The 16,663-nt window shown below is 42.4% G+C and overlaps 1 protein-coding gene across 1 annotated transcript; it reads left to right on the forward strand.

Annotated features, from left to right (window-relative positions):
• Window positions 1–3,841: 3,841 nt before the first annotated feature.
• LOC310752921 (uncharacterized protein) lies at window positions 3,842–15,550 on the forward strand. Its single transcript, XM_083594090.1, has 9 exons — window positions 3,842–4,196; window positions 4,288–4,338; window positions 4,456–4,494; window positions 5,462–5,579; window positions 6,939–6,983; window positions 8,171–8,271; window positions 9,880–9,942; window positions 11,835–12,008; window positions 14,972–15,550. The coding sequence occupies exons 1-9, from the start codon at window positions 4,140–4,142 to the stop codon at window positions 14,993–14,995; spliced, it is 672 nt and encodes a 223-aa protein (XP_083450216.1). The 5' UTR covers window positions 3,842–4,139; the 3' UTR covers window positions 14,996–15,550.
• Window positions 15,551–16,663: the final 1,113 nt, after the last annotated feature.

Genomic DNA, 16,663 nt, shown 5'->3' on the forward strand with positions numbered 1-16,663 from the left:
TGTCAATAACTAGGGTTTAACAAAGCTGGGGTTTTACAATACTAGGGTTTTACAATTCATTATCACAGATCAGAGTTTTCTAACATTGGCCCTGACATGCAGAACACCACAGCACAAATATCTAATATCAAAATATGCCCTGGGCAATAAAATTCTTAGGAATTCACATTCTGAGGAAGTAAAGTAAGCACATTGACTTGAACTGTGACCCTTTAATGAGAGGCACATGTAAAGAATTTAACGGAACTTGGAAAACAAACACGCTCATGTTTCTTGGAAGAATAATCTCAGGGAAGATGATGTTATTGCCAAAGCAATTATTTTTTCTTTCATGTGCTCCCTACTATTGTATTCCGTGAGACTTCCAACAGCCTGGAATGTCTCTGGAATGTAAACATTCTCTCAATGAAACTTGGATGATTTGGGTCAGAGAAAACATCCAAGTGTAAGTGGTTGGCTTCCATGGCTGTTCATGTGTCTCGTCCAAGAAAGTAGATTGGGGAAGATATAGTCCCAGCCGTTATCTGATAAATCTCTAGCCCCTTCCTCACCATCTTCAGCCATCCCAGGTTGAGCTGCTTCTGGCGGAAGTTTGAGTAATCTAATGCCATCAAAAGATCTACCACATCTCTGGTGACCACCTCTATCAGTTGTGTCAGGCCTTGCATGACAATTGGCCAAAAAGTAAATCCATAGCAATGTATAATTCTTGCCTCCCAAAGTATAGGGCTTGAAGTCTCTTATTTTTGTTTATGTTCCAATAAACCGGTCTTACAGCACCACAAGTAGCTGCTTTTCATGCAATATACTTTGCGCAACTTACAAATGTGCAAAACAGAGGACCAAATCCTGTGAGGGAACTCCTTCCTGCTGTTTGCTTCCCACAGCACAATGCCTCATTCAAGATCATCCGTTGTGAGCTGCAGCATAGGGAGGGTGCCAAGGAACCATTTTACCATAAAGTCTGTAAGAACTTCATTTTTCACCTCCTCCTAAAAACTGCAGACACAGATTAGTACTCTATACTGATTTCTCACCTCTTCCAACTTTTTCTTAACAGTTACCGTATTTTTCGCTCCATAAGACACACTTTTCCCCTCCTAAAAAGTAAGGGGAAATGTGTGTGCGTCTTATGGAGCAAATGCAGGGGGGGAGGCAGGCAGGAAAAGCCCCCAAGAACTGCACACAAGCTCCGCGCGGCTCTTGCGGGCTTTTTCCCAGGAGGGAGAAGGGACTGACGCGGCCAGGGGGATACTGTAGATAGTTCAGGTCCACATATGCAAATAAGGGATCGAAAGTGACGTTCAGTGATTGGATAGTTACAGAAAGTGGTTACTGTTGCGTTGTAGTGGAGCTCTATATAAGCAGGCTGGCTGAACCCTTCAGTTCAGTTCAGTTCAGTTCTGGCCTGTGAATAAACAAGAGCTGTCTGAAGAATCGCTGTGTCGAGCACTGTCAGAGAGGAGGTTTTTTTCCTTCAATCTGGATGCCAACAGTTCGGCAGAGTTGTTTGACAAGCTGAGGTCGTGAACTAGATCATTCAACTCCTTTTGGGAAAATGGATGTGGAGCATCATTTTCAAGAACCACTTCTTCTTCATGTCCTTCAACACTGGAGGCATCTTTGTCACTAATGTCAGGAAGTTCTCCGAAGATAGGCACTGGAATTTCATCACAATGAGCTACAGGACGACGTGCTGATTGAAGATCAGGATACTTGAGGCTGCTCCGGTTCTTTCTGTTGATCCCAGCCGCACCAATTTATGGAAGATTTCGAGGTTTTATGATTTCAAGCTGATCCCTTTTTGACATAATCACCCAGAACTATCGGACCTGAATACTTCTTGTCATTAAAATAATCATTTCCAATCAAAACAATTATTCGACATGGCATTTTACCCCCACCAACTTCTTCTAAAATGCTCCACACAAACGTACATGTGAACAAAAACGTAAAACGACATGTGGCCATAGCTCAAAAACTTGACCTGATTGAGCAAAACCAATGTGATTTTTGGATTCAGTGCATCAGATTCGTCCTAAATCAACTGAAAAAACACAGACAACAAAATTGTTGTTGACCAGTGATCCAAATCTTGTGTCACCCCATTGACTATCGTGGGAAATCTGAAAATGACTACAAAATGTTTTTCTGTTTCACACAAATGCATAAGATTTGCACATAAAAGAGCCCCAGTAGAGTGAGTTAAACACGTCAAATTTCAGGCAGATCCATCCAGGTGGTTTCTGTTCTTTCAATAAAAATAGGGTTTATTGTCTGACAGAATTGAAAGCAAATTGAAGGCTTGGTTACCCCTTTTGAGGGGACGAAGCCTGACAAATTTCAGAAAGGTAAGTGCTGCGTTTCTCCCGCAACAGTAGGCTTTGATGTTTTAGGGTGGGAAAATAGAAAACTTGTCCCTAGAGTTTTACAGGCAATCAGTTTCAAAACTGGAGAAACGAGAGAGGTGCCCCTGGGTTAAAAACCTGCCAAGGATCTGGTGAATAGGTCCAATCCCTATTTTGCTAGGTGGTTTTACATTCTTCTTTTTAATGCTAAAGTTAGTTTTTTCTTGGAACACCCCCTCTTCCAGGAACTACTACATCCTCAATTAAGAGGGGGGGAAAGAGGTATGATTTGTTCCTTAGGAAAAATAATGGGAAAGGAGGCAGCAACCGCAACATTCTAGTTTTGCCACTTCTGCCCAACTTCCCAGCCAAAATTCAGAGAATGATGACCCACATGAAGAACAATAGCCTACTGTTTATTTACATCAATGTTTCTCCCATAAATCATTGTGAGTTAAGTGACCTTGGGAAGTCAAGTCGCGGTGATTGAAAGCTGGACCTGTGTGTTAAAATAAAATATACCCCTCTTTCACCTCTCCCCTCTCAGTGGGTGTTTCCCGAGTCATTTCTCTGTGGGGGAGGTAGCAAATTTAATGTTTTGGGGAAAAGAAAGGCCACAGAGTCACTTGGAAGCATTCAAGGTCCTTGATCTGCCTCCCTTGCTAATACAGTGGTACCTCTGGTTACATACTTAATTCGTTCTGGAGGTCCATTCTTAACCTGAAACTGTTCTTAACCTGAAGCACCACTTTAGCTAATGGGGCTTCCCACTGCCACTGCGCCGCAGGAGCATGATTTCTGTTCTCACCCTGAAGCAAAGTTCTTAACTCAAGGTACTATTTCTGGGTTAGCGGAGTCTGTAGCCTGAAGCGTCTGTAACCTGAAGCGTATGTAACCCGAGGTACCACTGTATTCTATTCTACTCAGAGCTGTCAACTTTCAGATTTGAAAATAAGGGATCAGCAGCCTCGAAAATAAGGGATCAGCAGCCTCACCTGTTCTGGGGACAGTTTACGGGATATCTAACAATCCGGGATAGCAGTGAGAAGCAGCGGGAACCGCGCTGGAATAAGGGAATTTTCGCCAAAAAAAGGAAAGGTTGACAGCTATGGTTCTACTGTGCCTCCTCTGGCTACAATTCTATCAGCACTCACTCCCACCTCTCAAGTTTGCCATTCGAAGGTGTTATGTACTGAAGTTCTCACCCTGGGCCAGCAGGGGGATACTGTAGATAGTTACGCAAATAAGGGATTGAAAGTGACGTTCAGTGATTGGATAGTTTTAGAAAATTGTTACTGTTGCGTTGTACTGGAGCTCTATATAAGCAGGCTGACTGAACCCTTCAGTTCAGTTCTGTCCTGGCCTGTGAATGAACAAGAGCTGTTTGAAGAATTGCTGTGTCGTCTGATATGTTCACCCACAACTTGACAGAAGGTGTGATGCTCTTGTTCTCGGTTGCTGATTTGCCTTTGGCTGCGCATTCTCCCTGGAGATGTTTCTTTCCCGGATCATTCAGCACCATGGTAGCCCCTTTGTCAATTCCCAGAGAGTTCCCACATCCTCCTGGCAGGCCACCAACACCATGTGGCCAGTGCAGAGAGGGAGAAAAGGCTATTGGAAAGTGAATTCCGGAAATTTCTTTGTGGCTATTCTTTTTCCTGGACATTTTATGTGGACAGCAGGCATCAGCATGCCTTGTTTGCACAATTCCACTGGCCCTGAGCCACGTTGTTTCTGAGTCACATTTCAAGTGAATAAATTCGTTGTGCTGCTCCAGTAAGCCGCACAACGATGTCAGCCAGCACCAAGATGAGAAGCAGAAAGCAACGGCAGAGACCTACAGATAGCGTAAGTAAGAGAATGAATTCTCACTTTAGTACAGCACGGAAATTGTAAAGCGGCAAATGCATGCAAATAAATGTTACTTGATTTCTTTTAGCCCAGCACAAGGATGGAACTGAGGAAACGATGCCGAAGAACGACAAGTAACGTAAATACAAGAATAAATTCTCACTTCTATGTACCACAAAGTTTTCTGATAATTTTCTGATTCTGTTTTTTTGTTGTTGTTGTTTTTTGCTGAACTACTTGTTTTACTTTATTTTAGGAACAGCAAGTGGAAGAAAGCTGCAGATATAGAAAGAAGGTAAGAATGAGAATGAATTGTCACTTCTGCACAGCACAAATACGGCACTAAATATTTACTAGGTTATCATGTAGCATCCCGCAAATAGCTTAGTAATAATGAAAACATTTCGGTTTTGGCAAGATTTGTAGCTGCCTGTCATGCATTTGGTAGTGTTTTTAAAGTGACCATTATGCAGCCATACCTTCTTAGGAAATGCATATCTCAACAGAAAAAAAACAGTAGCACTACACTATAAAGCAAGATATGCATATGTTACAGTGAATGTTCAAAATTTAACACTGACATTCACACATCAGTGCTGTCAGTCCTTATTTATCATTATCAAAGCATCAAATACAGGAGTGTATATGCAATCCTTTTTAAGCAGATCTCACAGGGTTCTTCTTTCTCCCTGCAGCAAAATCTGTTTGTGATATAGACAAATGCCTCTGTGTATATGCATCTATGCATATAGATAGAGATCTGGTTATTTACAAACTATATTCCTTCCTTTCCAGCACTGGCATACATAACTAGCCTGTTTTTTGTTTGTTTTTTAAGAAAGAAATGCAATCCTCCAATAGAAAGATTGGGTCTTCATCCATTACATGGGGATAATAAAGCAGAACATCACTTTGTTTTGAAAGAAGACTTGTAAGAATAAGGTTCTAAGGCAAAACGTTGTAGGAGTTAGATTTATTAGATAATGCAGAAATGTTCCTATAAATTCAGCTCCTAGATCATACATTCAACTTGCATTATGCATTAAAAAAAATATATCTCCCACACTTCAGCAGATTTGTGGTATGCTGAACATGTCTCTACACATAAAAATGACTCAAGGAGCCCCTCACATTGCCTCTGTTTGTGGAATGTGTCCCTCTAGCTTTTACGATTACACTGCTTTGTAAGGAGACAGCTATTACTATCTGCCTAATATGACAGAAAACATGTATTTCATGGCAGGTTTTTCTGTTTTTCTCAGGCAGCAACGAAGTATAAGTTTCTCTGCCAAGAAGAATGTTTATTCTTAACAGAGGGCAATGAAGTAGTGAAGTTTGATGTGAATGGAATCTCTCTCTCTAGACTCCAGCAAAAAAATGGTATGTTGTTTCTATGCAGTCTTTTTTTTATTATTTGCAACTTGAACAGAAAAGAGGGAGGGGATGAAAGACAACAGAATAAAAAATAGTACATGCATAATACGAATAACAACATCAGTTCACAATCTGAACGCAATAACAATCAGTACAGACATCTGAAGTTAAACATCTAAGTTAATATAAGCCCTCCAAATGTTCAGACTGATATCCACACAAAATTGACGTTTGTATTACGGTAAATATGTACAAATTCAGCCACGACAGTGAGGTCCTCCAATCGCTGCTTACAAGGCTCAAAGTGCAAACGCTGGCAAAGTTCACTTTTGTTGCTTCGATGTTAGTTCCCCTACTAGAGGAATATAATTTAAAAGCACATGAACCTCTGAAAATATCAAGCATTTCGCTAATACAAAATTGATGCAGAATGAGACAAGTTGGTATTTTTTTCCCTGTTTTGTAATGTTTGCTTATACACTTCTTTATTTCATAAATAAGAGGCAGATTCACCCTTGCACTTGGAAAGTAATGATAGACAACAGGCAGGCATCCTCTATTCTTAATGGAGGCACTGGCGGAGGAAGAGGGGGGCGGGGAGAGCACACTGTCGCCGGCACCATGATCCCGGTGGGGTGCCATCGCGGCTGCCCCCCACCCCCTTGGTATATCAAACAAAAGAACATTCAGGAGCGAAAGGGATGGGTTTGCCTTCTCCACCCCTGAAACCAGAGAGTTCTCTCCCTACTTTCTTCTGGTTAAGCCTAGAACACTATTGAAAACAAACCCTTAACATTAAACGCTAAGGGTCAAACTTGTTATGGTTAATGTCAATAGCAAATGCAATTCTCTAAATAGTTGCCTCGTTTTTATGTTTTTAAATGTATTATTGCTATGATGTCGTATTCTTCTTGTTAGCCACCATTAGACCATTTGATGTAAAGGCTGGATACAAGTTTAGCAAAGCAACCCTTTTAACAAACAAGCAACCCTTTTAACAAACAAGCAAATCATGATGACAATACATCCTGAACATTTTATTACAGGAAGCAAATGCAGTTATTATGAGAGAAAGAATACAAAAGAAATGATCTGTCCTTTGAGTTAATCTATAAGGACCACACCATTTCCTTGTTATGACTAAGCATGACTTCCCTGGCCACCATACAGCAGGAGGGGCTTTTAGTCATAGGAACTTTTACATGCTTTCTGAAATGGTAGAGCCCAGAGGTTTACTACTTCATTGCTAAGTAGCCTAATCAATGGAGGGATGGGGCATGAGAATATTACCACTCATTGCTATATTATAGTGGAATGATAGATGACAAGTTAGACGGTTAACACTTTGATGTGTATTATATTTAGATATCAGATGGATGACTACCTGGGTCCATTACTTCCGTGTTCAAGGTAAGAATTGGGTGACAGTGATCCAGGTTTTTTTTTTGTTTAATTCTGTTTTTGATTTAAAGGTCAATTAAAAAATGTGCACCATGACTCTTTGAAAGTGGGGCTGCCTCCCACATGAGTCCTTAATTATCCCCTACAGTGAAGCCAATTTACCCCTCTTATACCAGGAATGTGTGATAGAGGCTTAAGAGCAAAATGTCCATTTTCTAAGCAGTGAAATAAGGGAGCAAGATGCAAGCAGCCGCAACACTTGAGAAGTGAGGTATCATCTTAACTTTAAGAGTAACATCCATTATCCAATCCGTGCTCCTAGTCAGAACATTAAATGTCCAAAGCAGTAATTGTGCCATAAAAGTATATTGCAGGTTGCCTCACAGCTCTGAAGACTGAGACATTTCCGGATAAATAATCTGTAAAGATTAGTCTGGCAGGCTTGTACTGTGGCCTATCAAATGAGAAGTCCCTTGTCCTGTGTGACATCCATCAAACGCAGCAGATCAAGCCATGCAATCTAGGCCACAAACAGACACCAGATATACAACAAGAAAAAAGAAAGTTTGGGAAAACAAAACAATTGGCTTGGGACAATTAAAATCAATGAGCTAACCATACACTGTATAAGGTGGGACAAAATAAAAACCAAAAACCCTCTTGGTGTCATTGCCAGTTTGACCTGGAGGAAAGTCCTTTATTTGTCCCAAACATAGTGATACACCAGACCCTAGTCCCAAGCTGCCTTTTTTTGAATATTATTTTTATTTATTTATTGTACTTCTATCCCACATTTTTCTTCAAGGAGCTCCCAGTGGCATATATGGTTCTCCCCCTCCTCATTTAATCCCCACAATAGCCCCGTGAGGTAAGCTAGGCTGAGAAGCATTCACTGACCCCAGGTCACCGAGTGAGCATCCTAGTCCCTGGTCCAACACTCTAACCACTGCACCACATTATCTGTGGACTTTGCTGCCATTGCTTTAGCATGTTTTGCACTCAGTCTTTGTGCTCCCAACCATTTTTGGAACATTGAACTTACGTTGTTTCACTTGTGTCTCCACAGAATATATATATATTCCAATGGATAATTACCTTAGCTCCAGTATTTTAAATTCTATTATAAATTTATACATAAATCCTGTTATATCTATTACGTTGCACGGCAATTCCTTCTTATGCCCCTCTTTTTTTAGGCCCAGGTCGTGGCAGGTTTCTAGTTACTTTTAGCCAACTGTCCGATGAACAAAACAAATTGCTGGTGCTGACCAAAGACATTGACCACAAGCAACTGAAGGTAACCCAAGTCTGTTTGTGTCTGAGATGGGATGGGGACTGAGCATCACAGAAATGCAGGCAGAAGGTAGAAAGTAATCTGCACGTTCTGATTAAAATATGCATTTAACTTGAAATATGTTTGCCCAACACAGGCCTTAAATGGTAGCTGTGTGATTCTTTATTGATCACTGTTATGCCTACCAGCGTGGTTGCTCAAGAGCAAACAGGCAAGATCCCCACTGGTCTTTTCAAAGGCTTTATTATTGGTGCAAAAACATATACAGTGCAGAACGTCTCAATTCCATGTCTTGCTCAGTCACTAGCAGAATCTGAGAGTTGGCGGTCCTTAAACTTTCCCCAGCAGAGTAGTCTCTTGACCCCCATCCGATGCCTCCCCTCTCTGCGTGTAAACCTACTGCGCAGAGAGGGCGTGGATAAGGGGGACCTGCCTCCCCCCCCCCCGCTTTGCTCATGCAAGGTGTCTTGGCTCTCTCTTACATCCTCTGAGCCCTTCATCCCTTCCCCACTAGAGGCAGGGCTTCCCTCCGCCGCGGAGGAAGTGCTGCTTCTCACGATCTTTGGAGGCTCCCTGTAACCCAGCTGCCCTTCCGCCTCTCGCCTCTGAGCTGATGGCAGTTCCCTGACAATCACACTTTTGCCATTTCAGCTGCACCCTTTTCTGGTCACTAACACTGGCCAAACTTGACAAATCCAGGTGATGTTGATTTAAAGGTAAAGGGTAAAGGGACCCCTGACCATTAGGTCCAGTCGTGACCAACTCTGGGGTTGCAGCGCTCATCTCGCTTTATTGGCCGAGGGAGCCGGCGTACAGCTTCCGGGTCATGTGGCCAGCATGACTAAGCCGCTTCTGGCGAACCAGAGCAGCGCACGGAAACGCCGTTTACCTTCCCGCCGGAGTGGTACCTATTTATCTACTTGCACTTTGACATGCTTTTGAACTGCTAGGTGGGCAGGAGCAGGGACCGAGCAACTGGAGCTCACCCCGTCGTGGGGATTCAAACTGCCAACGTTCTGTACACCTATGGCAAGTCCTAGGCTCTGTGGTTTAACCCACAGCGCCACCCGCGTCCCTGATGTTGATTTAGGACCAAACTAAATATGGCACCATTCATAAAAATAGTCAAAGCACAAATCTATCTATCGTCTATCTATCTATATGATGCAGTGCATGAAACAGCATTATTATAGTACAAAAAGATTATAAAGAGCTGTATTGTCCAGGAATTTATCATTCCCATATGTAGTGAAACTAGCAGCCTAGTACCTGTCGATGCTCAGGAATTCTAAGAAGCCAAAAACTCAGTGCAGTTTTGAAAGGTTAAATCTGGCATCTTGATACTAAATGGTGTTGAATTGTATCCAAACATAGATGGAAACCTGCTCCTTGATCTCCTGATCATACAAAATTTGATTATGATTTCTTTGGAGGTGTCCAAATCCAAAGCAAACAACATTTTCAAAATATGTAGTTGATAACGACCATCATTTTAAAAATCTGTTGGTTTGTTTGTTACTTGCTCTTCTATACTATGTCCAATCTAGTCATTATTTTGGTATCCCATATTTTCCCAAAGCATTCTGAAACTAAGAGGTCTTTTCTTTGCAGGTGTTTTCATGCGATATGCCGAATAAGCCACATACTAAGGGCAAAAGGTTTGATATCACTAAGGTACGAGATCAACCAATATTTTTTTCTGAAGAACACGAACACTTAGAAATGCTTTATGCCAGGTCTGTACAATTTGTGACCCACCAAACTGAGCACAATTCACTATCAGTATCTACCTACTAGGTACATACCATATTTTTCGCCCTATAGGAAATGTGTGTGTGTCCTATGGGGCGAATGCAGGCTTTCACTGAAGCCTGGAGAGCGAGAGGGGTCGGTGCGCACCGACCCCTCTCGCTCTCCAGGCTTCAGGAAGCTATCCGCAAGCCTTGGGAGCCCGCGGGAGTTCCCCAAGAGCTGCCCGAAGCCTGGGGTGCGCTCCACTGCATGGCTTGCAGAGAGCTGCCAGCATCCCGAAGCCTGGGGCATGCAGCGGAGCACACCCCGGGCTTCGGGCAGCTCTCCGCAAGCCTGGGGAGACCAGCACAACGTCCCGCCGGGCTCCCTAGGCTTGTGGATAGCAGCCTGTTCTGGGGGCTGGGGTCGGGGGAAGCTCAGGCTTCCCCCGCCCCAGCTCGGCACCTGGGGGGGAAATAATTTTTTTTCTTTATTTTCCCCCCCCCCAACTAGGTGCGCCCTATGGGCCGGTGCGCCCTATAGGGCGAAAAATACGGTACTTTACATGGCTCAAAAGCTGCATTCAGTTTTATAAACGTAAGTGGTACAGGCTTGCTATATGCTATACTGTTTCATTCTCCTCATAGTCCCTTTTCATCATCATCATTATTATTATTCTTATTCTTATTCTTATTATTATTATAACAAAAAATTTTTTTTCCTTCCAGTAGCACCTTAAAGACCCACTAAGTTAGTTCTTGGTATGAGCTTTCGTGTGCATGCACACTTCTTCAGATACACATTATTCAGATACACATTATTATTATGCCACCCATCTGACTGGGTTCCCCCAGCCACTCTGGGCGGCTTCCAAGAAAATATATAAAAACACAATAAAACCTCTAACATTAAAAGCTTCCCTATACCGGGTTGTCTTCAGATGTTTTCTAGTCAGATAACTGTTTATTTCCTTGACATTTGATAGGAAGGTGTTCCACAGGGCGGGTGCCTCTGCCTGGTTCCCTGTAACTTCATTTCTTGCAATGAGGGAACCGCCAGAAGGTGGCATGAGAGTGCTTTAAATGCACAGGGTAGAAAGCACCCATGACTACTTCAATGGGGCTTACTTAAATATAAGCGGGCTTGGGATTGCAGCTTTAGTCTTGCTTGGAAGAAGCACAGGAGGCTTGTGAGGGAAGACTCATGTGTTGTCAACATGAGAAAGGATTAACTATTCGGCTAAAGTGCTATTTAGTCTGTGTGGAAGTCTTAGATATAAAACAGTTGACTGGGGAGACCTGGGTCCAAATCCCTATTTGGCCATGAAGCTTGGTAGGTGATCTTGCACCAGTCAGTCTTTCAACCGAACCTACCTCACAGGGCTGTCGTAAGGACAAAATGGCAGAACTGTGTACTCTCAGGCTCTAGAAGTGTACAGAACCTCGAGTGAAGCCCTAGCTGAACAAAAAGCTAGGAAACTGGTTAAAGAGTGGTCAGTAATCACCAATTTGTATGGGAAGTTGGAGTGGTGCTGAGAAATGTATGTGCTTCCATAAAAAAATTCCAGAGGCAACAGATTGGCCAGTGGCGTATGTTTTTCCAGAGTGCACATGCAACAAAATGCATATCTAAAGTGCAAGGGAGACAGTGAACCTTCTTACTCTGGTATAAGGAAGGAATTGCAGTGCCATTGAAAGTGGTACTTGAGAAAATTCCCCAGGACATGGTGTTTTTAAAAAACTCATTTTAGTTGAACATATAACGGTACCCTGCTAATATTTGTCCTTTTCTTTTCTTTAATAATCTTAATAATCTATATTTTGGTATTTCCATAGCTATGTGCAGATGATCTAAAATGTCATCTTTTCTTCATGGATAAAGAAAAAAATGGAGAAGTGGTACAGCTTAAGTGCCCTGAAGATACAACACACTATATTCATGCGAGTCGGACACTGTTTCTAAAGTACAGAGACACAGATGTGACGGATGGATCAATATTCCGCTTCAGGGTGAGAAACTGATAAATAAAGGCACTCCCAAGATCTTGCACTGTTTTGACACGCAAGTGTAGCAGAAGGGCAGAAGCCATGGGGAGGGGTTGTGGCTTAGTGGTAGAACATCTGCCTTGCACGCAGAAGGTCCCAGGTTCAATCCCCAGCATTGCCAGGTAGGGCTAGAAAAGACTCACACCCTGAAGAGCTGCTACTAGCCATTGTAGATGTACCAAGTGTCTGCCTTGGTGCAAGGTAGCATCATATGTTGCAATGGTTGGCAATTTATTGCCACCCTTCTTTTAGGGCTTTGCAACGACAGACCAGATGTACAAGTTAGATCTCCCCCTCCCATCCATAATATCTAGAGCCATTAACCTGTGCTGACTGACAGGGTCATGGGTGGCACTGTGGTCTATACCACTGAGCTTCTTGGGTTTGCTGATATAAGGTCAGCAGTTTGAATTCGCATGGCAGGGTGAGCTCCCGTTGCTCTGTCCCAGCTCCTGCTAACCTAGCAGTTCAAAAGCATACCAGTGTGAGTAGATAAATAGGTACCGTCCATTGCACCAGAAGTGGTTTAGTCATGCTGGCCACATGACCCTGGAAAAGCTGCCTGCGGACAAACACTGGCTCGAAAGCAGAGATGAGTGCTGCACCCCATAGTCAAATTTGATTGGACTGTCCAGGGTTCCTCTACTTTACCTTTATCTTAGTTTATTTCCAAATCTTTCCCTATAATTGGCAGCTTATGATGTGGGGAGGCATCAGATCGCCCTGTCTTTGAAAGCTGAGGATTGAGGGAAGAATAGCATTAGGGCAACCATGGGCATAGCTGGGGGAGAGGCAGCTTCCCCCCAAACAATAAAAATACTTCAATAACTGAGGTTCTGCCCCACCACCACCACCACATGAAGCCTGGCTAGGACCATGGGGGGCAACATAAAAATAAAAACAACACTGTAAGGATGTCAGCAGTGACATCAGGGCAGAGAAATGGGCCAAAAATGAGGGAGCATGTGAACAAATTTATGCAAATATCCTGTATTGATATCCTGCACTGCTATCAGTCTGCCTTACCACATCCACAGCATAAACTGTGCCCACTGATACTGTGTGCAAACATTGGGATGGGCCAACTGCTCTTGCTCAGTTACACCCAAGCAACAAAGTTGCCATAGTTCATTGGGTGCTGATTCTGGAATGTCTGTGCAACCTCTTAGCCAAGTGCCATAGAATCATAGAATTTTAGAGTTGGAAGGGACCCAAGCGTCATCTAGTCCAACTCTCTTCAATGCAGGAATCCCAGCTAAAGCATCAAGTGGGCTTCCTGTAGGGGTGCCTGTAGGAGAATTCCATTGGAAACAGAAAAGGGAGCAGAAATCCCCACAATCTGCATGTTTGTTAGAGGTCAGGAACGGAAGTCACACGAGCAAATATGACCAAAATTCTGTTCTTTTTGTCTGCAAGCATGTTTACCTTCCATTGAAATCAGTTGTGCAAATTTTAGCTATAGCAGATAGCGAGGAGGATAGCGTAGGAATGTAGGTTTTGGCGGAATCTGAACTGTAGCAGATCAGAAATAGTGCGGATTGCAACAAAGCCAGGACTGGGTGAATTTTGCACCCCTAGCTCCCTGTTATTTTATCTGTTTGAGGAATAAATAATATTAATACAAACAATATTAATCCCAGGAAAGCAGTTTAGAAGAGAATCTTGCTTGTGTGCATCTTTTGGAGAAGTATACACATTTGTGCTTTTTGAGGAAGGCCAGGAGCGCTGCAGGTGAAATTCTGTGTGTGTGTGTTTATGTGCGCCCCCACTCCCTCTGCATCTGGGAGTATCCTTGTTTCTTCGTTTCCCCTTCAGCTGGTGACTTCCAACTTCTTTCCTTTGTGTAAACTTTTTAAAGGTTAATTCCTCAGTATTGACTTTTTCTAGAAACAACCTGGCTATCTGATGTCATAGAGGGGACATAGTCTGTCACTTTATGTCTGGGATAAGGAACCTCCGTGGACCTAATTTGGCCTGCCATGGGTTCCACTTTTGCCATAATGCAGTTTTCCCCATACCAGGTCCTCCAGCCCCTGTGTGGTGCTTTGAAGTCTCAAGCATTCATGGGGACTTCAAAGCATCCCATCATCTGTTGTCAGGGATTTGACAGGTGAGTGGCCCTTCCTACTGGTTGAATTTTCCCAACAAGGAGTAGGGAAGATAATGGTCTGTTTCACCTATCAGATCCTTACCTTCATTCTTTTGACTGAAACACAGCATAGGAATAAAAAGTAACATAGCATAACAGATCTAGTTCCCTGCCTTTGATCTAGATGATTGAAGCCGATGGCTCAAATCCTGTATGTAAAATGCTCTAGTTTAATTCTCCCCACTCCAACTATGCTGCCTCTGTTCATACACTCCTACTGCTGTCACTTGTGCACTGTGATATTTTAGATGATAACTCCCAACATCCCTGACAATTAGCCATGCTGGCTGGAGTGGATGGGGACCTAGTTGAAGGCTGCCTTAAGAGATTCTAGCACCGACTCCTTCCGTCAAGTCTCTGCATGCAGTAAACTCACAGGTGGAATAGGAAGGCAAGAGCAGGCTGCTAGATAGGTTCTTGAAGGGTGAGGAGAATTAAGTCCTTGGTTTCAAGTGAATGGCTTACTGCCATTGCAGAACATAAGAGGTAGATGTGGAGATAGTGTATTGGAGGAGGGTGGGATTAAACTAGGGCACCTGAAGTTGGTTTTATTTGGGGTATGTGTGTTACTGCTTGCTAGATGCATAATTCATAGTTGCATTTTATAAACATATGATGAGCGCCTTGTTGTTATTCAATTTGCTTTCCAGTTCCAGCTATGGTTACTCAGAAGTAAGTTCCAGTGTTTTCCCTATTTATGTTTAGAATTTCAAATTTGGTATCGTAGTAGTCTTCATGCACAGAACCTGTATTTATGACTCTTTCTGTATTTTAACAGCTCAGAAAAGCTGTCCAGCCATGAAAGTTTGCAACTGCATATGTTCAAGTAAGAGAAGGAAAGATCCCACATTACACCACCTGTTTTTGTAACTCTGTGTTTGAAATAACCAAGTATAGTATTTATTCAATTTGATGTAGAATGACAATTTGTTGTACTGTGCACTTAATTACTTTCTAATACATTTAAAGAACTGGGACTAGTATATCTTATCTCTTTATGCTGATTAAAATCCTCTTATTGTTTTCCTTTGCTGTGCAAGATAGAATCTGGTAACAGCTAGGAGCCTTTGTAATGGTCCCAAGGCTTTGTAACAACCTCCCTAAGGAGATCAGAAATAGCTCTTCCATTATGGCCCTCTGAAATGACTGCAACACTAACTTTCTCTGGATGCTATTTGAAAGCTGCATAAAATTTGATGAAAGATTTGTCTTAATTTTTGCTGGCTACTGATTTTTTTTGCCTTCTTAAATTTAACTGTTTTTATTTTTATATTTTTATACAACCTGTATTATAGTTGTAGATCTCTTAATGGAAAGGTTGAATGTGCATATTTTCAATAAAAGTATCTTAAAGCAATGTTTATTGTCAGTTATTTCCCAACACTCTGAGTCCATAACTCTATGGAAAAAAACACTCAGTGTGTAATATATAGTGTTACTTGTATTCAGAGTAGGTCTGTTTAAAGCAATGTGGTTGTGAAAAGTCTGTTGATTTCAATGGGTCTACTCCGGGTACTGCTCAGTTGGACATCACCCAATGGTGAACAAGTCTGAGATTGAACCCCTTTCAGCAGACTTCTAAGTCTTCACTTTTTGTAGTGGTTCTTGGGAGCCAGTGTTAAAGTAGCAGAAGACTGGGTGATATAAACACTAAGTTTAGTTGAATTTAAATGTGATATTTTGCTGCTTCTTTTTAATATGTTAATCCAGTTGTCATCCACCCAAATCTTTTAATATGGGAGAGCTATAACTAGAAGCTCCAAGGTTCACCCAGAACTGCCAATCAATATTACAAGTGAGGAGGAGAGGCACACAGCCATCGGTGCTCCAATTTAATAACTTTTTGTGAAGTCCAGGTCAAATCAAACCACTGCGCTGGAAGTCCACCCTTACACATTCATTTCAGGGTTGGCTATTAAAATACGCTGTTTCAGTGCTATTTTTCTAGAAAAAGAGGTGCTGAAGCTCACCATGACATTCTCCCTTGTTCTCTTAGAATGGCAATGGCACCCACCTGAGAGGTGCGAAAGCTGAGCACAAGTGAGCTCCAGCTGAACCCCCCGCCCCCGCACTGTTTGATTTGCAAATGAAACACATTCTACAGCGGAACTTTCAATTGTTGGTGTGCTAATTATGTTCTTTTTTGCCATCTAGTGGACAAAGAAAGGAGCAATGCAGGGAAATGCTATCAAGTGCATTACCTTTCCCTTTAGAACTAGGAGGCTCCAGCTAAAAAACTAAAAAAATGCTAAATTTGCAGTTTTATAGACATTGATCTGACAGTATGTCTCATTAAAGAGTGGGAAACTTGCACAGAGGTTGTGCTGCAAACATCACAAGGATCAAGGTAGACTACTGGTGTCTGAATGGATGTGAGGTTTCAGGATAGGTGTTCATTGTTTGAAAAGAACAAATACAGTGGTACCTCAGTTTATGAACTTAATCCGTTCCGGAAGTCTGTTCTTAAACC

Source organism: Podarcis filfolensis (assembly GCF_964270895.1).
Source record: "Podarcis filfolensis genome assembly, chromosome: 17".
In the NCBI taxonomy this organism is placed as follows: Eukaryota; Metazoa; Chordata; class Lepidosauria; order Squamata; family Lacertidae; genus Podarcis; species Podarcis filfolensis.